The sequence below is a fragment of the Atta colombica genome, unplaced genomic scaffold (genome assembly GCF_001594045.1).
Source record: "Atta colombica isolate Treedump-2 unplaced genomic scaffold, Acol1.0 scaffold12, whole genome shotgun sequence".
Lineage (NCBI taxonomy): Eukaryota > Metazoa > Arthropoda > Insecta > Hymenoptera > Formicidae > Atta > Atta colombica.
The window spans coordinates 310,271-333,337 of record NW_017259206.1 but is presented as its reverse complement, the minus strand read 5'-3'; the positions used below and the strand labels follow the sequence as shown (position 1 = coordinate 333,337).

At 31.5% G+C, this 23,067-nt stretch overlaps 4 protein-coding genes across 6 annotated transcripts in view; 2 read left to right on the top strand and 2 right to left on the bottom strand.

Moving 5' to 3' along the window:
- LOC108694301 (translation initiation factor IF-3-like) overlaps positions 1-1,137 on the bottom strand; it is a 2,750-nt gene extending 1,613 nt beyond the window's left edge. The window contains exon 1 of the mRNA XM_018203707.1: positions 603-1,137. Within this exon, the coding sequence (XP_018059196.1) occupies positions 603-1,121 (519 nt within the window). The 5' untranslated portion in view covers positions 1,122-1,137. The remainder of the gene's footprint in view (positions 1-602) is intronic.
- A 106-nt stretch (positions 1,138-1,243) lies between these two features.
- On the top strand, positions 1,244-5,722 carry LOC108694300 (probable dolichyl pyrophosphate Glc1Man9GlcNAc2 alpha-1,3-glucosyltransferase). 2 transcript variants are annotated; one of them, XM_018203705.1, is made up of 8 exons: positions 1,244-1,323; positions 1,689-1,910; positions 1,986-2,258; positions 3,863-4,031; positions 4,086-4,304; positions 4,374-4,613; positions 4,874-5,016; positions 5,299-5,722. In XM_018203705.1, the coding sequence occupies exons 2-8, from the start codon at positions 1,753-1,755 to the stop codon at positions 5,720-5,722; spliced, it is 1,626 nt and encodes a 541-aa protein (XP_018059194.1). In that variant the 5' UTR covers positions 1,244-1,323; positions 1,689-1,752. The 2 variants fall into 2 exon arrangements, with proteins under 2 accessions (XP_018059194.1, XP_018059195.1); XM_018203706.1 differs by lacking the exon at positions 1,244-1,323 and adding an exon at positions 1,448-1,483.
- Positions 5,723-9,397: 3,675 nt separating this feature from the next.
- Positions 9,398-23,067, top strand: part of LOC108694520 (chromatin assembly factor 1 subunit A-B) — a 20,356-nt gene continuing 6,686 nt past the window's right edge. Inside the window, exons 1-8 of the mRNA XM_018204085.1 lie at positions 9,398-9,475; positions 9,630-9,828; positions 10,218-10,332; positions 10,598-11,083; positions 11,168-11,457; positions 11,580-11,731; positions 11,805-12,226; positions 12,305-12,471. Coding sequence (XP_018059574.1) covers positions 10,257-10,332; positions 10,598-11,083; positions 11,168-11,457; positions 11,580-11,731; positions 11,805-12,226; positions 12,305-12,471 — 1,593 coding nt within the window. The 5' untranslated portion in view covers positions 9,398-9,475; positions 9,630-9,828; positions 10,218-10,256. The remainder of the gene's footprint in view (positions 9,476-9,629; positions 9,829-10,217; positions 10,333-10,597; positions 11,084-11,167; positions 11,458-11,579; positions 11,732-11,804; positions 12,227-12,304; positions 12,472-23,067) is intronic.
- The window catches only part of LOC108694519 (Wilms tumor protein homolog), a 12,479-nt gene continuing 2,511 nt past the window's right edge, over positions 13,100-23,067 (bottom strand). Inside the window, exons 1-5 of one of the 2 annotated variants that reach the window (XM_018204083.1) lie at positions 15,588-15,993; positions 14,771-15,020; positions 14,280-14,510; positions 13,956-14,101; positions 13,100-13,491 (exon numbers count right to left, since the gene is read on the bottom strand). In XM_018204083.1, the coding sequence (XP_018059572.1) occupies positions 13,192-13,491; positions 13,956-14,101; positions 14,280-14,510; positions 14,771-15,020; positions 15,588-15,614 (954 nt within the window). In that variant the 5' untranslated portion in view covers positions 15,615-15,993 and the 3' untranslated portion in view covers positions 13,100-13,191. Of the gene's footprint in view, positions 13,492-13,955; positions 14,102-14,279; positions 14,511-14,770; positions 15,021-15,587; positions 15,994-23,067 lie in introns of those variants that run through there. The other variant, XM_018204084.1, reaches the window with a different exon arrangement.

The following is a 23,067-nucleotide window of genomic DNA, read 5'->3' as shown; positions in this document are numbered from 1 at the left end:
CTGTTAAAACCGACTGAAACAATCACAGGCGATCGGTATCGAACGCAATTGATGCGTTTGAACCGAGCATTGAAAGACAAATGGCCGCAATACAACGAGAGACACGATAAAGTGATTTTGCAGCATGACAATGCTCGACCCCATGTTGCGAAAGTGGTCAAGACATACTTGGAAACGTTGAAATGGGAAGTCCTACCCCACCCGCCGTATTCTCCAGACGTTGCTCCCTCTGACTATCACTTGTTTCGATCAATGGTACACGGCCTGGCTGACCAGCACTTCCGGTCTTATGAAGAAGTAAAAAATTGGATTCGTGGATAGCCTCAAAAGATGACCAATTTTTTCGACGCGGGATTCGTACGCTACCCGAAAGATGGGAGAAAATAGTGGCCAGCGATGGACAATACTTTGTTATAAATGTATAACCAGTTTTTTACAATAAAGCCTCGAATTTCGGAAAAAAACGGCGGAAGCAAAGTTGTACACCTAATAGGTATTTAATATAACGAAATTCTTCGTTATTGCATTTTTATCTGATAATTCTCTTGATAATGATTTTTTGATCAGTTGTATACCAAGCAGAAAAGAATTACAGAACTCACTCCGTCGGCAGCGTCCAGAGTGATGGCAACTTTGACTTTGTGGCCCATGTTCAACAATTTCATCATGTTCTTCGTCTTCGTCCATAGATCATGTTCAGTGATCTTTGCGGCTATGTAGAATAATTTAGTGCCTTTTCTCAACTTCTGCGCGTCCTTATCCTCTTTGATCTCCTCGAAAATGTTGGCGTTGTTCATTAATTTATAGAGCGGTCGTTGCGTCTTATCTTCGAGCTCGCTGACTTTAATGAGAGTAAGGTTGCGCCGTTTCGCCAAACGCTGAGCCACTTCCAGCACAGTCACAGTGGTCGAGTTGTCCAGCGACAAGAGCGTGATCTTCGGAATCGGCTCTGTTTTTGGTCGTGGCTTCTTATTGTCGTTGCTCTTAGTCTGCTCCGGCCTTTTGTTAAACATTCGACACTGATTGGACTTCCAAATATCATGTGTCACGCGACATCGACTGAAGCTCTGAACAAGCTGCACAGCCTTGCGTAGAGCCGGCGGTAACTCGGGAACTATCATAGCTCGACAGTTCGAGTTCTGTTCGAGTTCAATTTTCTGTTGTTCTCTGTCGAACCTAACCTAAAATTGTCACGCATCGCACGTGCGTTTCCTAACCTTACTTTGTCACATTGCGTCGAATATCTTCGCCGAATGTTTGATACGCCTATTATAATTACGAAGACATCGAGGATTATCGCAATTGATGCTAATAAATAGCAAGGTGTTTAATTAAACTTTAAGTAGCTAAGTGGTTTAATGATTCATATTATAGATTGTTTACATAGATGACACGTAGTTTACATTGCACGTAAACACCGACGAGATACTATTCTCGTCAGTGATGTAAATTATCATATTTTGCGCCTTGACACATAATTCTGGTAAAGATACGCAAGTTGATGGATGAAGTGCTTAGAACACCTCAAAAAGATTTTTATTTTATATGAGATTTTATATTTGTATTTTTTATTATTTTATTATCGTATTCGTATTATTTATATATTACAATTAATTTTACATTATTTTTATGAGATAAAAGAAAATAATGAGACTTCTGGGTAACATTTTTTTATTTTCCTTTTTCAGAACAAAATTTTAAAGAATATACCTAGACACACAGTGGCGGTCTATCTATTTCCTTAAAATTAACATGTCCACCGAGGAAAAAAATATTTCAACAGAAATTCAAATGAAACAGGATGGAAAGGGTGTTTCTTCTTCCTCATCCTCTGTCTTTTGGAGGAATAATGTACTTTTAAAGATCTTTCTTCTGATCACCTGCATTAAAATTCTCTTAATTCCTACTTAGTAAGCAGACATTTTGAACAGTCTCTTTGCTGGCAATATTACTTATATTGGAGATTTACATCTGTTTTTTTGCAGTCGCTCTACTGATTTTGAGGTACATCGCAATTGGCTGGCCATCACATATAGTCTACCTGTTGCAGAATGGTATGTGAACGCACAATCTCCTTGGACTCTTGATTATCCACCTCTATTTGCGTGGTTTGAGTACTGCCTTAGTCAAGTGGCTGTATTTTTCGATCCAGAAATGCTTAAGGTGGAGAATTTGAATTATGCTTCACCGGCCACTATATATTTCCAGAGAGGCACTGTTATATTTGCCGATCTGATATTTGCTTACGGAGTAAGAGAGTGAGTACGAAATTTATTTAATTATATTAACAATCTTTACATGTAATTTAAAAAATCTTTAGAACTTATTGTTATTAAATAAATATAAAAGCTATATATAAGACTCTAAAAATAAATCTAATAAAAAGAATTGAAAAAGCCAATTAAGAGCCAATGCAGACATTTCGACCAATGTTTGATCCTTCTCTCTCTCTCTCTCTCAATACAAATTAAAAGAAATATAAAATTAACTAATGTTAACTCATAATACAATTAATTAGGCATGAAATATATATAAATATTGTTGAGTCATAGTTATCACTCATTATGCATAAGAATTTGTAGATTGATCATCTTATTATCGCAATAGTGTGAATTCCCAGAAAAGATCCAGAAGTAAGATAGTGGTTAATTATTAATTGACAAATAAACTAGTGTAAACGCATCAATCAGTAAAAATTTTTTTGCTGTAACATCAAATAATATAAAACTAATTAGATATTTCGATAAAATGGTGGTGATTTTGGTGAATGCAATCAGAGAAAAATTATTATGACTATCAGCCATATATAATAATAATTACGAGATCAAATAGTAATTCATTACTGTTCTAAATTCAATTTTTTTTATTAAATAAATCTTTCTTGAAAAAGTTACATTTTCCAAGAAAAAAGATTAATTTTTTAATGCTATACAGAGGCTAAATTAATAAAAATAATATGAATTTAGGAAGTACATTATGTACTTCCCTACTTTAATAAGAAATTGATGCATTTGCTTTTTATTTTTCATCCTTATTGAATCATTCAATGTTTGAATAATTAACTAAAGAATATTGTACTATTCTTTTAATAGAATATCTTTTTTCTTTAGAAAAATATTATTTCTTATGCAAATGATATTGGAAAATGAAATTTTCTTCCCACTCTATTTTTCAAAATTGCTCTTTGTTTTTCAAAACTTCAACATTTTTTTCCTGGTCAATATAGACATCCAATTTAAATTATTTGTAATTTCTTGAAAAGCAAAGTGAGAAACAATCGAGAAATCAATTTCTGAAACGGATTTCCTCTTTCAATATCTTTTAAGTAATTAGAAGATGTTAGAAAAATAATATACTATTGTAGCAGTGCTACGGTATTCAAAGATGATTCTATTCTATATTCTATATTAAAAACAAATAGTAGACAAAATTCTTATTAATAAAACAAGTAGAAGTCTCAGTGGTCGAGTTGGTTAAGATACTCGCCCCCGGAAAATTGGGAGGTCCCAGGTTCGAATCTTAGCTGAGGTAATATTTTTTGCAATAAGTTCTTTACAGTTTTTCTAATTTAGGGGGAATTATTAGCGTTTCAGACTGTGTTGAAAGTTATCGGCGCGCAATCATATCTGAAATAAATTAATTTAATAAAGATATATTGTATTATTCGAAACATCTTTGATGATGTTTTCTATCGTATTTATTATAAAAAATTTGATGTAAAACAAGTATAGATAAAAATATATTTCTCAGGTAGTCACATTATTTTCTATAATCCTATATACTGTAATCTATTCTCTCTATATATATAGAGAGAGAGATTTTTGCGCGATATAGATCTAAATCTAAGTATTTTTTTTTGCAGAATGAGTAGGACATTTTGCAAGTCTTTGAACAACCACATAGTTTTCGCATTTCTGTCATTATGCAATATAGGACTGTTGATAATCGATCATATACATTTCCAATACAACGGCTTTTTGCTTGGCATTTTGTTGATATCAATGGCAAACGTTTCGAAGACTGACAAAGAGGTAAATCTTGTAATATACTGTGAATTTATTTATAGTAAAGTAGCTCGTTTTTAGATGACGGTTTGTGCTGTACATAATGGTGCTATGTGGTTTTCCATTTTATTAAATCTAAAACATTTATATGTATATGTGGCACCAGCATACGCTGTCTGGCTAGTAAAATCACATTGTCTGAACAGTGGAAAGTTCTTCAGGCGGTTATTTAGTCTTGTACTTATAGTTCTGACTGTTCTAGCAGTATCTTTTGGTCCATTCAGAACTCAATTATCACAGGTAATATTTATGTAATCGCAGATTATATTTCATTTATATATATATATATATATTTTTTTTTTTTATTAGGTAATTTCCCGTTTATTTCCATTTAAAAGGGGCCTGGTGCATTCATATTGGGCTGCGAATAGTTGGGCCCTATATATTGGCGCTGAGAAAGTGCTATCTGTGATATGGAAACGCTTGGGATGGTTGAAAGATGTTAAGTCTGCAGTAATGACAGGTGGCCTGGTGCAAGAACAGAACTTCCTTATATTACCCACTCCAACTCCTATCGTTACATTTCTTCTGACTTTTGTGATAATGCTCGTAAGTTTATCTATACAGTGCATAGTGATTCAATTGTTCTTCTGTATTAAGGAGTCGATTCTGTAACTCTTAACAACTATCGTTGATGTCATTGTACAATGTACATATCTGTGCAACGACATCAACGATTGTCGTTAAAAGTTACAGAATCGGCCCCTAAATATATTTTACTGTTTTTTTTGTTATGTTTTACACACACACAATTTATTCGTGCGCGCGCGCGCACGCACGAATAAATTAAACTAATATAATTATTTTAGCCTGCATTATGGTGTCTATATAAGAAGCCTTACGTGAACTCGAAAGATTTTATTAGGTGCATTGTACTATGTGCTTTAAGTTCATTCATGTTTGGCTGGCACGTACATGAGAAAGCTATATTAACCGCAATTATTCCTTTGTGGTAAGTCCTATATGCTTTACAACAGAGTCAAGTCATGAGAAGTTGTTAAAACAAGAGTGAGAAAGAACAATTTTTTTATATACATATAGTTTCATTCAAACTCTGTTTCGTGATCAGACTTTGTTATATAATAAGTTTAATTAATATAATAAGTTAATTAATATAATAAGTATTAAATAAATTATATCATATAAATTGTTACTGTCTTATTATCTTATGAAATATGTATTTATTTGTAGTGCTAAAAATGTAATAATATAGTATGTTTTATAATAATTTTAGCGTCCTCGCAGCACTACATGCGGAAGATGCGCGCATATTCATTATTTTAAGCAATGCTGGACAAACTGCTCTCTTGCCATTGCTATATCCCGATAACTTGTCTTCTCTGAAATTACTGTTATCACTGGCGTATATGCTTTCATCGATTTTAATCTTGACTAATCATCATGGCAAGCCTCTATTACGATTACATGAATGGCTGTATGTAATACCGTTGCCACTAGTTACGGTCTACGAAGTGGTACTGCATAAATTGTTGCTCGGCGACAAACTGCCATTCTTACCATTAGCATTTACTTCTCTATATTGTGCTATTGGTATAACTTATTGTTGGATGCTATACTATTATATATACATGCAGAACGATGCTCGTGATAGAATAGTGGAAGACAAATCTAATCGCCAAAGATTAAAACAGTCCTAGAGTTTACAAATTGCTAGAGATTTACAATAATGATTTGTATTCTCCTGAGCGAAATAAAACTTTTATAAATTTTATATTTGTCAGATGATTAAATATAATATAATTTAATATTTTATTATAAGTAGAAATTTAAGAGACAATTTTTAGTAATTTTACTTAGCAGAAAATTTTTAAGTTTTAAGAATTTTCTAGTAAAATTTGTATTTTTGGCGCGAATGTGTCGAAGTTAGTTAGTACTTCTGCATGAGCAGCAGAGGTTTATTCTATTTTTGCACCAGAAAGAAACCTAAGAGAGGACAAGACAACCTTTTAGGTATTTCCATGAATGCGGAACATTTATGATTGGTCATGACTTCATTCCGCCGATTCCGCCGTTTTTCATTGCGCAAATTTATTTCTTTTGCGGATTCCGCCGATGCCTGCATGTGTGCATGTCATACATATACTTATAAAAATTAACCTTGTTAAGCTGATTTAAACGGAGAAAATTCTCTCTTAAAGAGCGCGGTTAATTAACAAGTTGAGGCGTATTCGGATTCCTATCCGGGTGTTCTCCGGGTGTGTCATTATCCTTGATATTCAGTAAATAATAAGAATGGAGTAATACTTCTGTGACACTTGGATGGGAATCTGAACATAACCCTGAAGGTAACTAATTAAGTCTCCAGATAAATTCGGAAGTCAATATAATCAGAATACGAATGTCATATAAATAGTATACAGAAGAGCGAAAATGTAAATTAAAATTAAAATGGATACACAAAATGAAGTCGGGGCAATATCTCTGTATATACGTGTGATTTTTCCAAAATTTATTTTCGCATTGAAACTTGCGGATGCGCAATACAAGCCAATAACAAACGCTATTCTAGTAGATCTAATGAAAGTGATCTACGGGAAGACTCTTGCAATTGGTCAGAGCTAATTGCGCATTCCGTAAATTCCCTCAATGGGGCAACATTTTAGCGAACAGAATCGGGGAAATGAAGTCACGACCAATCACGAACGTTCCGCACTTTCGCATCCCATGGGAACGCATTTTTCAATGCGTAGTCTGATCCCGGCCTAAGGCGCTGCGTGAACTACACCTAGAAAGTCAACTGCTTGCCGCACATAAACATGTTGTGTTGTTACACAGGTTTACAAACGTGTTTCTTTTTTCGTGTGATTTTCAATCGCTGAATAATCAATCATTTGTGATTGTCAATGATTAATTAATAAATCGGTTAATAAATTCCTCGTTTCATCAAGTGAGTGTAATCGAAATGTCAATATGTTGAAATGTGATAATTTGTAAAAGAAAAATCTCATCGTGAAACCGTGTGATTTATTAATATCTACTTAAAGGCATTTAATATTTGAATGAAAAAAGTGATTTACAATAAACCATTGTCGAGCACTATTATAGTGCATCCAAATTTATTCCTCCGACTGTTTCAAAAAACTAGAGCAAAATGGAATTGAACATCTACAAAATAATAACAATTTTATAATTAAGATAATAATAAGCTTTTAAAGCTTTTATAAGCTTTTATATTTGGCTTTGGTTTTTGTTTTAAATATTCACAACCCTTTGATTGCTAAGAAGCGCGATCGCGTTTCTCATAAGACTTTTCATAATAAATGTTACGAGCGCGATAGCGTAGGTAAAATTTTTTTTTTTTTTCATGGAAAGAAACGAAACGAAGGATTTCGATTGGTACAATTTCTTATGCATTATGTGTATTATGAATTATGCAAGAGTCTATAATTCTCACTTAAGAATATATCCACACAAACTTGCATACGTTATGAGGCTATGCAAGTTGTGTGAATATACCCTTAAGCGGGGAGCATAGCTCTTGGATAAAACATGAGACTTAAGAAAATCGAACAGAATCCGTTATTTTAAGGAAAGGAAAGAAATAAAGAATTTTGATTGATTCATTTTCTTATGCATAATGTATAGTGTATAAGAAAATGTACCAATCAAAGTTCTTCATTTCTTTCCTTTTTATGAAATAAAGAATTTTGATTGGTTGGATTTCTTATGTCTTATGTGTTATACATTATGTAAGAATGTTCCCCGCTTAAACCGGGACGAACGTGTTTGTCTTGTTTGGATATTGTTTCATCCCCAATTTTTAAGCTAGCTTGGCTTTTTTGTTTTGATTTTACATTTCGTTTTTATTACTCTTCCGCCGAAGATATGCATGGAACACATTTGATACTAGTTGTATCGTTATTTAAAGCTATATTTTTATTTGATATTTTATATTTTTATTAAACAAATTGTATTATATATTTCTTTATCACTATTATATTATTTTTTACAATTCTAACATTTCCTTGTGATTATAATATAAAATATATACATTAATAAAGAATATTTTGCGTTATTTTACGTCTATAAATTTTTCAATAAGCGTGCCATTTCTCCTTACATTCGTCCTGTCACAGTGAGGACAAGCTAACATGAGTCAACCAAAAACATGGGCCGGTGGCCTGACTGTTTTTTTAGAGGGACTTTAGAAATGGAATCCATAGATAGGAGAAATCTATTTCTCAAGATTCGAGATGGTCTTATAGTGTATTTGATTTACTTGATTCGATCCGATTCCGAGTTAATGGTCTGTTCTTTTTGCTGCATTTCTTGCAAAATTTAGCTCTTCTTTTGCTTCTTTCTTTCTCTACGTAGAAATCGTAAGAGTCATGGAGTCTTAAGTCATAGGAAACTGACCAATTCTAATCGAGTATTCTCCTTATATTTGATTGTGATTGGTTAGTTTCCTACTTAAGACTTCTATGTAGAGGACTCTTAAATTGAATACGCTATTAAACTTTAGCTAGTGCATGAACCAATCAGAGAACTATATTAGCATCTTAAGACATTGCTTAAGATTAAGAACAGACTATGGATTCCGCTAATTCAGGACTACGTTCCAAAACTTTTTTTCCGAAGAAGATTTTATTCTATATACGTTGAATGTGAGAAAAATAATCAACTATGATTGGTCGATTTCTACACCTACTCTTTAATCCACTACTGTTACTGCCCATTGTAGACTATGCATTACGTGTACTATATATTTCGAGTAAAAGGAAAGGAAGTTTTGGAACGTAGGCTAGATAACTAGCTGACAAATATATAACAATTGCCCATGAGCCAATTACGCACAAGCCAATCATAGCACTAAAAAAAAAATCCCTATACAGAAGTCGCTGTGATTGGCAATGGGCAATTGCTACAGTATGCAAGTGAACCGTTTCCCTAGCTGGCAATTGAAATTAAAAAAAAAAACATAAAAATTTAGTAGTGTCATAAATGTTACGACAGCAAATCCATGGCCATGCATCATACATTTCAAATAAAAACATAAGTTCGTATTCAGAACGCGCTTTTATCTCCAAAATTCTGTAGTATGCGTAACATAAATTATAGCATGTTAGCGCGCTAATATCGTTTTAAGCGCGTTCTGAATACGATTATATAATACAGATAATAATGTATTTTCATTATGCATTTAAATGGAATAGATGAAAAATATTGGACCAATTACACCGGAATAAAACCGGAGAACAGGTGGACTCTAATTAGAGGATTAATTTCAAGATACACAATCGACCTTCAGTGGTTCCTGTTCACGTAGTGCAAGAATGAAGAACAGATCTCAAATCGCGCCGATCGAGATATCGATGAAGTTGTTCCTTTCACGCGTTTTCCCGCGGATTTCATTAAGACTGTATGCTGTGCTGTGTGATATAGAATTGGCGGTATGTTATTTGTGTTATTTAATGTGACGTTTGTTTAAAAGTGAAAATTGCATTTCTTTCAATTCATAATTTTTTTTACACGTCTTCGTTGTTCACGCGACGTTATATTCTTCAAAAATTAGCCGAACTGTCTTGACGATTTGTTCTCGTTTAGGTTATAGCGACAAGATCACATTGACAGTTCTAATTGTTCCATATAATAATAACGTAATTGAGGAATGCTAAAAATATTGTGATATTTTAAAAACAAGGTAAATTCATGACAATTCAATAACCACTTAGCGAAAACGCGCAGTCTTATTTTTGTAACTTCAACATTCTTTATAAAAACAAAAAAACTCCAAAGTTTAGTGGTGAGTACTTTTCATTTGATGACAAGTGACACAAATCGACACAAATATCGTTTTGCAAAATCTAATGAATATGCTCTTTGTTTCCTGTTTCTTGCTATTTACTACTTTTTAAGCCTATTTTGCAAGATGCTTTTGTTTCTTGTTTCTTTTTGATATTTTTTAATATTTTGTCTTTTTGTCTCTTATCCCGTTTTTCATTTTTTATCGCCTGAGATAAAAGTTAACTTCGAAATAAATACGCAAAATACAATAATTGATCAAGAAGGAAAAAGGCATGAGGTAAAAAGAAACAGGAAACAAAGAACACTATAGATCAAGCTTTACTCATTAAATATCAAAAAAGATAAATATCAAGAATGATGAATGTGTCAATTTGTGTCATTAAATAGAAAGCATCCTGCATGTATCAGATTTAACAAATAAAAAGTATGGACGGTTCAATGGAAGACAGTGATTGTATGATACAAGAAGTAACGCCAAAGAAAAAAAAGAAAATGAGACAAGGTAATTTGATTTTCTTATAAATATATTGCATACATTTAAATAAGTTTGTGTTGCTTGTACTTTTTGCATCTTTGCATTCTCTCTTTTCAATATATATATTTCAATATATATATTTATTTCATGTTTTTAAGTATCTTAATATATATTTATTGAGTGAAAAAAATTTTTGGGAATTTAAGCAATGCAAATAAACTTATCGTGTATATATTGTAACATTTATATTTATAGTGCAAGTGTTTATTACACAATTATTTCATTATTTTAGCACAACTACCATTTCAAATATTAAGTTCCTCCAAATCACCAAACAGTACAGATAATGAGTCTAACACGAAGAAGAGGAAAATAAAGTCGCCTTTGGTAGAGCTTAAGAGCTCTAAAGTGTTAAAACTTGCAACAAAAGAGAATTCGGTCAGAAAAGTACCTGAGAAGAAAAAAGAAGATGCAAGCGAGAAAAAACTTGATGTTAGCGAAGATATTGAAATAATATTAGATGATGAAAAGGAAGATCTCGAGCAAAGTGATCAGCAAGATAGGAAAATCGATAGTACATCTAAAAGAAATACTTTAGGAAAAAATAAGAAACTGGATAAATCTCAACAGAAATCTGGTGCCTTAACTAAGTTTCTAAAAAAAACAGAAATTGAAAATTACAAGGAAATTGAAAAAAGTGATCATGTCGATAATTTATCTGAACAAAAAGATAATAATCATGATAATAATTTACTTGAATTAAAAGATAAGAAAAATTGTCAAGATATATCTGTACATAAGGAAACAAATGAAGTCTGTATGAATGAAAGCTTAGACGCACAATGTATTCGATCTGAATTAGATACGTCTCAACTAAGTGAAATAGATAATAATATTGTTGATAAGGATACAGATCTTTCTCTTCAGAAAATGAACTGTGATATTACTATTTTATCTTCGGATAACGAGGCTTCGAGCGAGTTAGATACATCAATATCGAATAGAAATAAAGAAACAGACAAACCTGCATCTCCTGTTACTCCAAAAACTGACAAAGATATTAAGAATAAAATTAAAAAATTAACACCAAAACAATTGCAAAAGAGACAGGAAATTATCAAAAGAAAGGAAGAGAAGCAGAAATTAAAAATGGTATGTAAATAGAAGAGAGGTACATTTTATTTTTGTTTACTTATAAAATAAGTTTAAATTGATGTGATTGTATTGTACATATACATATGCATATCAATTCATTTATATTTCTTATATGCTAGGAAAAAAAAAAAAAACGGGAGGAGGAAAAAGCAAATCGGCGATTGGAGAAAGAAGAGAAGCAGAGAGAAAAAGAAGAAAAAGAGAAAATCGAAAAAGAACAAAAGAAAAAGGAAAAAGAATTAAAGGAACTTAAGAAACAAATGGAGATCGAGTAAGAACAATTGTACTTTACTGCATTTTGTGTTGTATACTTTCCTTTATATTAAAAAATTATTTATTTCTAGACAAAAACAAAAAGAAAAGGAAGCGAAAGAAGAAGAACGGAAAAAACGAGAAGAAGCTAAGGAAGAAGAGAAAAGAAAGAAAGAAGAGGAACGACTGGAAGCCGAACGCAAGAAGCAGAAAGCTGCCTCGAATTTTGCGAGCTTTTTTGTTCCTAAAAAGCAGGAGGTTAAATCAGTGGAGGAAGAGAGTGTTATTGGAGTGAAAAATTTTATGCCTTTTGAAATAAAGGCCGACATGAGAATCGCACCGATTTGTCGAAGAAAATTGACTGAACATGATAAATTATTGTTTGATAATAAGTGTAACATAGATTTAGATAAAATTGAATTATATCTCGAAGATATTAAAAAAGGAAGAATAGTGCCACGTACTTCCTCCAAAACGTGGCCATTGGAAACAAAAGATGAAATTATCCTATTAGGTAAAAATCATGTTTATGATATATAAATTTCTTAATACAATTTGTAAAATATTTTAATGAATTTAATTGATTGTGCAGACGATGACAATGACGGCAGTTCTAACATTATAACGAACACGCATAACTTGGAGAAGCACCGGCCGAAATTACTGCAATTCAACGAAAATCGCCGTCCTCCGTATTGGGGTACATGGCGAAAACGAAGTAGCATCATAAATTCTCGGCGGCCGTTTGCAAAAGACAAGGTAAGAATTAATAATAATATGATTTCTCTTGTTTTCTTGCTCTTTAATGCTCTTTAATGCAATTATTTATTTTGAAATGTTAATTATTGAATATTAAAATAGCCAGTATTCGCACACAAATATCTGTCTTCGATAATTACGATTATATTAACAATTTTAATTGTTAATTTTTACAAAGAACATTATAAACGATGTAAAACATATGAAAAATAAGATATAAAATAATGCATTTTTTTCGTAATTTTATTCTATATGACATTGATAACAATTTTTTATCGAAATAACGTTAACTGCCGCCAATAAAGACTAGTCGCACTAATACTAGATTGAATGAATTTCATTCATTTCAATGTAATTTCGGTTTATTGCACTAATTTTGCTTTCTGGTATTCGAAAAAATTTTCTGGCATTATCTTAATTTATATAATCTCTTGATTATCTTAACTAATTTATGATACTATTTCATTAGAGTTAATACTAATGATTCTTGAATAGAAACACAAATAAGTGTATTATAACTTCAAGGAAGATTAGCCGCCGAAAATATAAAAAAAAAAACCAATCTACATCATTAAATTGGCAGAAATTATCTTTATATAGAATCAGTTTAAGTACTTTATTTGTCGATTATATAGAAATGATGTTGTAGACGTTTCGTGTTCTTAGTGATAAACTTTGGCTTGTTTTCTTAAGTTAAAAAGAAATTTTAAAAGAGGAATTTTAGATTTCTGATGGTAAAACATTTATCTTGCCGCTACGTAGTCCTCTAGCCCCGTGAAACAATGGGTAGGTATTTTTCCGGTGCACTTTACGATGCTTGGCCAGATGATCGCTACGTGCAAATTTTTTCGAGCATATCTCGCACGAGTACGGTTTAATGCCCGAATGCGATCGTCGGTGCCTCGCCAGTTCATCCGATCGACTGAAACGCCATACGCAACCGGTCCAAGTGCACGCGAACGGTTTCTCGCCAGTATGTCGGCGTAAATGAGCTTTCAAATGAGATGCTTTGGCGTATACCTAAAATGAAAAGAAATAAATATTATATTTTAACTAGGACTCAATTTTTAATAGAACTCTTCTTAAGAGAGAATCAATCTAAAATTCATTAATCTTTCAGAAAAACTCGATTATGATATAAAAATGATTTTCACAGATAAGAAATGAGTCACAGATTGTAATTATTTTTATTTTTTAAAAGACTACATGAAAAGAACGGTTTTTGTTGAAAATAATTGTATTGAATCATTAAAATAATTATATAAAATACTTAAGTGTTGACAAAAGTGCTATAAAAAATTTTTAGCATTCTAACAATTAATTTGAAAGTTCTACATAATTCTTTTGGTGATCGAAACAAAATTATTTTCAGATCTATAGTTAGCTAAGTTTTTAGATACTTCAATAGAATTGTTCTTTCCGTATGAACATGAAATAACTAATAATATAGCTGACAAATAAATCTCGTAAAGTCTCAAGATTACTTTTAGACATCCTTGGTAAGTACATGGGAAGCATCGATCTTCGGACGCATTTGCTAAACTACGATTAGTATAATCGTGGGTTGCTAAAGCGGCAGTAGCTGCTGATGAGATTAGGAGATTGTCGTTTAACTGATTGTTGTTATAATCTGCAATTAAGATGCATTTTAATTGTCTTCATGTATAATTATTAAGATAATGATTTAAAATAGTATCTTGCTATTTTAAACAATATAATCTCATTATTCTCTTCTTTTCATGTCGCAATCGAAAAAACTTCATCACTTTAATGCTGACGTTATTTTAATTAAAATGTACATCCTGTACCTATCGTATTTGTTCCTAATGTGTTTTCCAACGCTCGTAAATCGATGCCAAGTACTAGCAATGGTTCCTCATATTGTGGCATCTGTTGCGGATTCGACAGAGGCGGTAGATGCAAAAATCCTTCGCATCCTGCAGTGCACAATGGTGTTCTTTCTGGAAGACCGGAATCCCAGCTCTTCTCTAGACACCAGTCCAGCTCTGAATCCAATTCACCCAATTCGCTAAAATAACCTGTGATTATTAAGCACACATTTTAAGAAAAGTCTGTTTGTATTAGAAGATTCTCAGAGCATCTCTAGAATAGTAAATTTAGAATTTTTTTCTAATAAAAGTAAGCAGATCTCACAATAAACGAGAATAACGTTGCATTATGTTGAACTTAATTACAGTCTGGTTTTATATATATACATATATATATATAATATATATTAACAAATAATTTATATATATATAAAAGGTATACCTAAAAAAGGTTTATAAAAAAGGTATACCTGACGATGTAGGGGTATTGGTGGTCGACCAGTCGTTCCAAGATGATTGCGGAGAACAAGTTAAGTCAGTATAGCAATCTGTCGGATTTATTATGTTTAATTGATTGTCGAATATTCCGAAGTCATCGCTGAGTGTACTCGAGATTTCGTAATCGCTAGGTAGATTCGTCTTGGTCGGGGAAAATAGCTGTCTCTCGATGCTAGTATCCATTGTGAAGCCAAGGGCGGAGAACAGTTGCTCGTCTGTCATCTGTAGATGAAGATAAATATATATATATATATATATTTTTTTTTTAATTATTTTATAAGTCTGAATTTATAAATATTGACACGTGAATCAACACTCAATTCTCATTTTACGATAGTTTTGATAGGTATTTATCTCGTTTATTCCAGGTTTATCCTAGTAAATTTATCCCAATTTTATCCCGTTTTTAAACAAATTGTATAGAATTTAACTGATGCAAAAAAGTAGATACGCGTAAAAAACGATTGTGCCAAAATATTTAAAAATTTAGCTAGATATAGATCTAAAAACAATTTTATGAAGTTATCAAAATTATTATCAAAATAATTTTGCTGAAGCTGATTGCTAAACTGTAAATTTTGCAGCATTATTCATTATGTTTGAGCGTTCTGTGTAATTGATGGTCCAATAAAATTATGTTTTCAGATTTGTATCTACCTAAATTTTTAGATTTTTTTTTAACAAACTTATTCTTTCCATATATGTATGCAGTCAAGTATGATATTGTCAAATATAAAGTACATATCGCATAGTTATGCAATTAAATATGACATTACGTTGTGTACTCACATCGAATGTCGTAGCTTCCTCGATCATGATACCGAGAAATTAAATCAAAACTAGGATGCAGCTGATCTCAAAAAATTTTCATACAAGTTGACGATTATACGCAACAAAGACTTTCAGAATAATTCTAACTGGCGTTTACATGATTGCTCCTAAGATTGACTCAATTGTCAATCGTGTTTCTCAATATCAATTAATAAGATTCTATTTATTGATCACCGCATCATTATTCGCGTGAATCTAACAAAGATAGATTTTTATTTGCAGTATATTTAGCACGATAAGAAGACTAAGAACCGCTTGTATTAGATCATAATCGCAATCTTGTACTATTTGTCTCTTTAAAATTGAGAAGTAATAGCGAGCATTATGAGCATTCTAAGAAATGTACAATGCCACGTCTGCGATTTTTCTTTTCATGATCAAGAGATTTCGAGATTTTTAAAATACAGAATTACAATAAAAACTGGTAACAAAACGCCGTAGAGTGCAAGACACCTTCAAAATTTCGCGCGCGTCCGAACGTTGCGAAAGAGAAGAGACATGGAATCGAAAACACCGATCCACTCGTCACGACCGAGCGGTAGTCGTGTCAATACTGCAACTGGTGGTCGAATCCTCCAGGCGAGAGGACGTCGACGAGACCATATGACGAGAGAGTGTGTGGCGTATGGGTCCCCAGTTTGAGATAAGGATGCTGGCTTGTGCCACCCAGCGCCGTCACCATGTCGATCCCCAGGGACCTTGCGATCGTACACGTCGCGTCGCCAGCTCATCCCAGAGCACCGAGAAAGAACACCGGCACCACCATTCTCAACGGCAATTCGTCGTTATTTTATCCCCTTCTGATCCGCGTTAGGAATGGGATTAAGTATTTCACAACAATCGCGAATTTCCTTTACAGTCATTTGAAAAAATTTTGTTCAGGTTTAAGGTCGAAGAGACTATAAATCATGTTGAAAGGTTTCTGTCAAATCTGACAGAAGATAAAATGTCAAAATAGATAAGAGCACCAAAATATATCCTAGGAGGACAGATATAACAATAAATTCTTCAGAAGTTTCAGAAAAGGAACAGTTACAATAATTAAAAATATTGAGGAAATATTAGGAAAACTCGATTTAAAGTTTTTTATGACAACTTCATATTTAAATAATCAGTAACGATGATGATTAGTACTATTGATTTAGGAAAAGTTAATGTTTTTCAGATTCTCAGATTTCGACTCGATTTGATTTCTCTCGTTAAAATATAAGCTTTTAAATCCTGACAACTATTTATAGCTACTTATAGGAATTACAAAAACAATTCTTTTTAAAATAAATTAAGTAATCGTTTTTGCGGTCATCACTTGAGTCTTATGAAACTCGGTTGTTGAAGTTGACTCGCGACTCGCAATCGATACACATCGAACTTGATTTCCTCCCTCCCGATCGGGCAGTTAGCCCGCTTATTTACGGTCCCTCGAGATGCAAATTAATCGGGCAGCGTGCCGGATAATCGCGATGCTCGGATGCTAGCTATCAGAATTGATTTCACCAAACGAATCGCGTTCTTCACTGCCACGGATTGGGGAAAGAGGGAAAGAGGGAAGACACCCTCTCTCTCTTTCTTTCTCTTGTCTTCGAGGATATCTCGAGGATGCCTTCGTACTGTCGTGCACGTGGCTGCTATAAATACATTGACAATTTCGATTTATGATATAATTTGAGGAGAGCAGACTGCTGGATTCTTTCCGATCAGTCGCATATACATGGACAGAAATATCTCGAAATGTTATAATGCTAAGCATATTAAAGAAATTTTCAACAGTCGGGTGGTGGCTTCGCTAGGTTATAAATGTTGCTGTAAAAATTTGCAAAAATGTTTAAAAATTACATATGGATTTTGAAATGTATATTAGTTGCACGCTTAGCAGAAAAAATATCTTTACAACTGTTATAAAATTCATCAATATAATTGATCTTGCTCTTAGTCCCTCACTGCATCTAAATGTACAAATCAATTTTATCAAAGAATGACAATTGCAAAGTTGCTGTCTCTATTGAACTATTGTTATATGTATTATAAAGGATTCAGCGATTCTTGAATATCCTTGAATCCTAGAATTATCCTGAAATTTAATATATTTCAAAAAATTCCTAAAAAAACTCCTGAAATTTCACTAACTTGGAATTTAGGATGCTATTTATGATAAGATTGTTACAAATGGAAATGCAAGCTTCTTCGAGATTATGAAATCTGTGATCCATTTTACTCGCAATATATACCCGTGATGTGATAAAACTTTTATAAGCAATTGCAGACATTCAATCAGATTAATAATTTAATTTTTTTATGTACAAACGAGACATTGTTTTTCTCGAATGCTTCCAAGACATCCTATACTTATCAAGATTCGAATTTTTTCTTGCATAAAAATTAATGTTTAATCTTTTATAACTCTATATCGAATTGAACTGGACATAATGCATTATTACATCTATCGGATAATTTTTCATGCATTCGAATTGTTACATAATTATAATCGATAATTATATTTTTTTATTTCCATTCTCCTAATAGTAATCAAAATTTGTTTTATTCATATTAGATTAATTTGATTTGATGAACCGAAGAACGAAATACTTTCATTTATTTATTATTGAGAAATAGTTTGAATCGCAAAAGAAAAGTTAGAAATAAATGTTTTTTCGCGAAATAGAAATAAAAAGAGTTAAAAATAAATTTTTTTAAAATTCTTTCAAAGATTTTAGAATTTTTTACTACTAGAATTGGAACACGTACGCAGATATTTATATTGTTTTTACATTATTGCATACATTTATTAAACATTGCAAAAGCTTAGCATGCACATGACCGAGATATTATCTTTTCTAAACGCTTCTAAGATATCTCATGTTCGAAAATATTTAAAATCCACGCAAGACACATAATGTCTTTTTGTTATTATGCCAATTTATTATTCAAATTTCGAATTCCTTCTTATGTAGAAACTAATATTAAGAAATAAAAATCTTTTTGTACATTTTTGTAGAATTTTTTTTAGCGATTGTTCATAGAATTAAATTAAAATTTTTGTTCTCTTGTATAAACGTTTGTATCATATTTTTTACATGTTAAATTTCATACAATTCGAAATTATTGATTACATTATTAGTCGACAATAATTTTGTTAAATTTGTTGTTTGGGTTATTTTGACTAATTTTTTTAATGTATTTTTTTTTATTTTGAAAATGAGATTAGAATTTATCCTATGGTACCAATTTTTTATAACTAACATATCTTTATAACGTATCTTTATAAAAATTTACACATTTTGCTAATATATCATTGTATGAAATCATTTCTATAATTATTTCTCTTTGTTCGAAGCTTTTTATAAGTAGAAAATTGTATTAAATTTAGTAGCTATTTTCTATGAATTATTTATTTATATTTAAGCAGCATAGATAAAGGAATTTTTAAATTTTTGCATTTTCCCGAAGAACTCTCTTCATTTTGGCAGATAGATTTGAAATTAGTGCAAAAAATACTATGAGAGATCTCAACTGATCAGTTTAACATATAAGAAAAGTGAAATTTTATTGATCAGTGTTATTGATGAGAAATATCATTATGAAGAATATCCGACTTTATATTGGCTGTTTTCTGATTTGTCGGTAATATCGGCCGCGAGCCGTTGAACCGGATGGAATCTTTCCGAATTACGTCGAGAAGGAAAAGAAACCAAGAACAAATCGCAAGTCCGATGATTTCGCATGCAACGCATTGTGTTTCGCTGATGGCTTTGACCTAGAACGCGATTCGAGACCCGATAAAGGTGTCTTACCCGAGAGCCACCGCCATTAGGAGTTCGGTCGATCATTTATCAGTGCGAGGTTGACCTTAGATATATAACATTGCGTGTATTATTGCTCATTTGTTGAGCTTAAAATCGCATTTGGTCAGAAAATAATGTAGGTAAAATTAATTCGACACCCGATTATAAGAAGATTCTTCAGACTTTATTTCTTTTAGTGTACTTTTGATTCGTCTCCGATCAATCTTGATCCAATTGTGAAGTAATTAAAGAAAGTAAAAATGTGAATCTTTGTACAATTCGCAAGTAATCTGCCCATAATGTTCTGTATAGTAGAGACCGGTTGTCACAGTTTTAAATAATGATTTTTGTAGAGAATAGTGAATGTAAGATTTTAATCACTATATACGTTATAACATATCTATCTCTTAGATATTATATATCAATTTATCGAAATGATGTACTCGAAATTAACGTTTTAGCCAAAACTAGTGAAAACGAATAATTTCGTATTTTACATGGAATGTATCCAGTATAAAGATTTTTTTTTAGATCGCTAATGATAAATCTAGGATCAAAATTTTAAAGTCAAGTAACATGATTAAAAAAATATTTGTGTGATACTTCTTTTTGTTTATATATGAATTATTACCAGTAAACTGATTAACAAGAAAAGACCCTGTTGAAAAAACTAGTTTAGTAAAAAAATCAAAATAGTAATATATTTTATATGAATAAAACATACAAAAAATAGTTTTTATTTCTATATTTCGTGAAATAATAGTAATATAAGGAAAATATTTTAATCATAAAATACATAATTTGTTTTCGTATTATAGTTTCTATACGAAAAATGGAAAATATATCTATGAGAAATATTATATTCATAAACATATTCTCTAAAAACATGTCGACTTAAAGAGATTAAAATTGATTGTCACCTAATCCCTCGTTTTGAGTCAATCTATTTTATATGGCCATTTTTAGTAAGAGATTGTATTTATAAACGTTGTTACAATAATGATTAATTAATTATAATAAAAATTATCTAAGACATATTATTTTCTAGCAATATAGAAAATAATGATGACGCGATTAATAATGTTAAAAACGAATTAAAAAACAAAATAGGTGAGAAATATTTATTCACCAACTTTATTTTCTTAAAAAAAAGTCATTGTTAATAATATTTACACGACGCTTTCGGCATAAACCATTTTATACAATTTAATTTAATATTGTATCCGCAGTATTTTCTTATATTGTAGTAAAAAAAAGAAAAGAATATTTTGTCTTATATTTATCGAATTATAAGCTTTTCGGCAATTAACTCCAGCAATTAACTCCATATGACAATCAGCATTAATTTCTACTTTAATACACCATTCTAAAAATTGATAAGCGCAGAAGTTTATATAAATAAAAGTGACAACAAACTGGCACTTTTGTCTACAACCATTAACGCGGTTTGTAATAATCGACTCAAATTTGGGTTATTACTTATGTCAGAGGTATATTATCTCGCAATCTCTATATTGTTATAGTTCTAACGTGAGATTAACGCTAAGAGCCGATGATATATAAGATATACGCAAGACAATCCCGTTTGAAATATTAAATATTAAATACATTGCAAAGAGTCTTGGGAATTAAACATCCTTGTATATTGCAGCGTCTTCTTGCTGCATAGCAAAGAGATGATAAACGCTCTGACGCTATCTTTATGCCAATTTTGAGATTATGCGATCAGCGGTGTCAGGAGTACTTTTCGTAGTTATGATTTTAAAGCGTATTAGTATTGTAGTACAACCGCTTACTGAGCGCTTAGTGAGTTCTTGCATCTGATTGGTATATTCCGTTAGATCTAAAAAATATAAATCAAACAGATACAAGTTTTAGAAGCTAATTGCATTAATTGTTACGTATCGCGTAGAAAGCGATATAAAAATATTTATTTCTTATGTAACATTATTGTGTATATTGTGTATACAAAATGCTGCGCCTCTTGTAAAAAATGAAATTGATGAATGTGTTATCTCTGCCGTTTTTTTATTTCCACGAGAATTCGGTATCTGTTGACGTAGATATTCGGTTTTAGATTGGGGAAGCGGCGCTAAAAGGTATAGTTATCGTGGTTTACGTGGTGTGTTATGAAAAACAGACCACGGCTCGGTGACGACACAGTGATCCATCGGCCACGTTTATCTGGCGGATTCATTTTATTATCTGGCGACCGCGAGCAATCCGATATATCTTCGCGAGTGCTCGAATCCGTTGCACTTGTGTCCGTTTCGAGAATAAAGCCATAGAAAAAGAGGAAAAGTGCACGAGAAAATAAAATTATTCTTCTCTGAAAGAGAAGCTTCATTGAAAGTTATACGTTACTACGTTATACATAATTTTAAAGCATCTTTACGGAAAATTGTATAAGAACCAAAGAGGTGCATTTAACAAAGTGCACCTGAAAAATTAAGATGTTTTAAGAATTATTTTTAAGAAGCTTTTTTTAAACAGCTTTTCTTACTTTGATTTTTACAAGTAAATACATTAATAGAATTTCGAAGAATATTAGATCTCAAATAAAAAATAAAAAGTAGATACACTATATATACAATACGTTTATAATACAAAATAATAACACAAATATATAAATAATAATAAGTAATATAATGATGATACATAAAGAACCCGATTCATTAAAGTACAGGAGGTATATAAGAAAACACGATTAAATAAAGATTTTAATAAAAAAGAAATGGAGATATCTCGAAGAAATACCCGCAATTATATCGACACCTAATCCGCTGGCACATACGGATATCGGATTGATTTCGTGTTTTATTGTGTCCAGAGGAACGATATCTCACATTGACGTTCGTATACGCTACGTAATATTCCACGAACATCGCGCTTTCATAACTCACGTGCGCAGCTTTAACCCTTTCAGTACCCGTGCGCTATATATCAGGTATCAATTTTCATCGGCTGCCGTATATCGCATCGCAGGTTCTTGTCAGACAGTTCGATTTGATTCTTTCTGAACATTGGATCGAAACTAACTTAAAATTAAATTAAATTTGTCAAACGTGACTTAAATATATAATATATAAATAAAGAGCAAAAAAGCTACACGCTAAACGTAATTAGTGAAAGTCATATACCTATTTAAAAATTTCTCAAGTTGACATAAATAAATATAAACGTTTCGGCCAAGATGTGGCCATCTTCAGTACGTAAAATAATTAAATAAGTAAAATAATGAAGTTACAACAAAATTAGTTAAAATAAATAAACGCAGAAATAACCGAAAACGTAAAATAACTGATTTTCTAGCAAGAGTTGAGTCAATGTTGATTAATTAATTCGTTAATACTCATGTATTTGGTCTAATTAAGATTATCGTGTATCATAAAATTATCAAATTCTTAACTTCTAACTTAAAATTATCACGTTTTAACTTAAAATATATTTTTAACTACTTTTTGTGAATATCGGATATAAGTACACTTCTATTCGAGTTAATCATTCGAAAATTGTATCAAACGTATTATTATATTTTTTGAAATTTATTAAATCTTTCCGAATTTTAATGGATTTTACTTTCATGTGTGAAACATTTTATGAAAAAGGTTTATCGCTTTATCTTTATTGAAGAGAATGTATGAATATATATATTCTCA

Excerpts from the sequence above, each read along its gene's own strand:
- LOC108694300 (XM_018203705.1), top strand. The coding sequence starts at position 1,753 with ATGTCCACCGAGGAAAAAAATATTTCAACAGAAATTCAAATGAAACAG. Across the intron at positions 4,032-4,085 it reads TTTCGAAGACTGACAAAGAG|ATGACGGTTTGTGCTGTACA; the intron begins GTAAATCTTGTA and ends GCTCGTTTTTAG. Across the intron at positions 4,614-4,873 it reads TGACTTTTGTGATAATGCTC|CCTGCATTATGGTGTCTATA; the intron begins GTAAGTTTATCT and ends TAATTATTTTAG.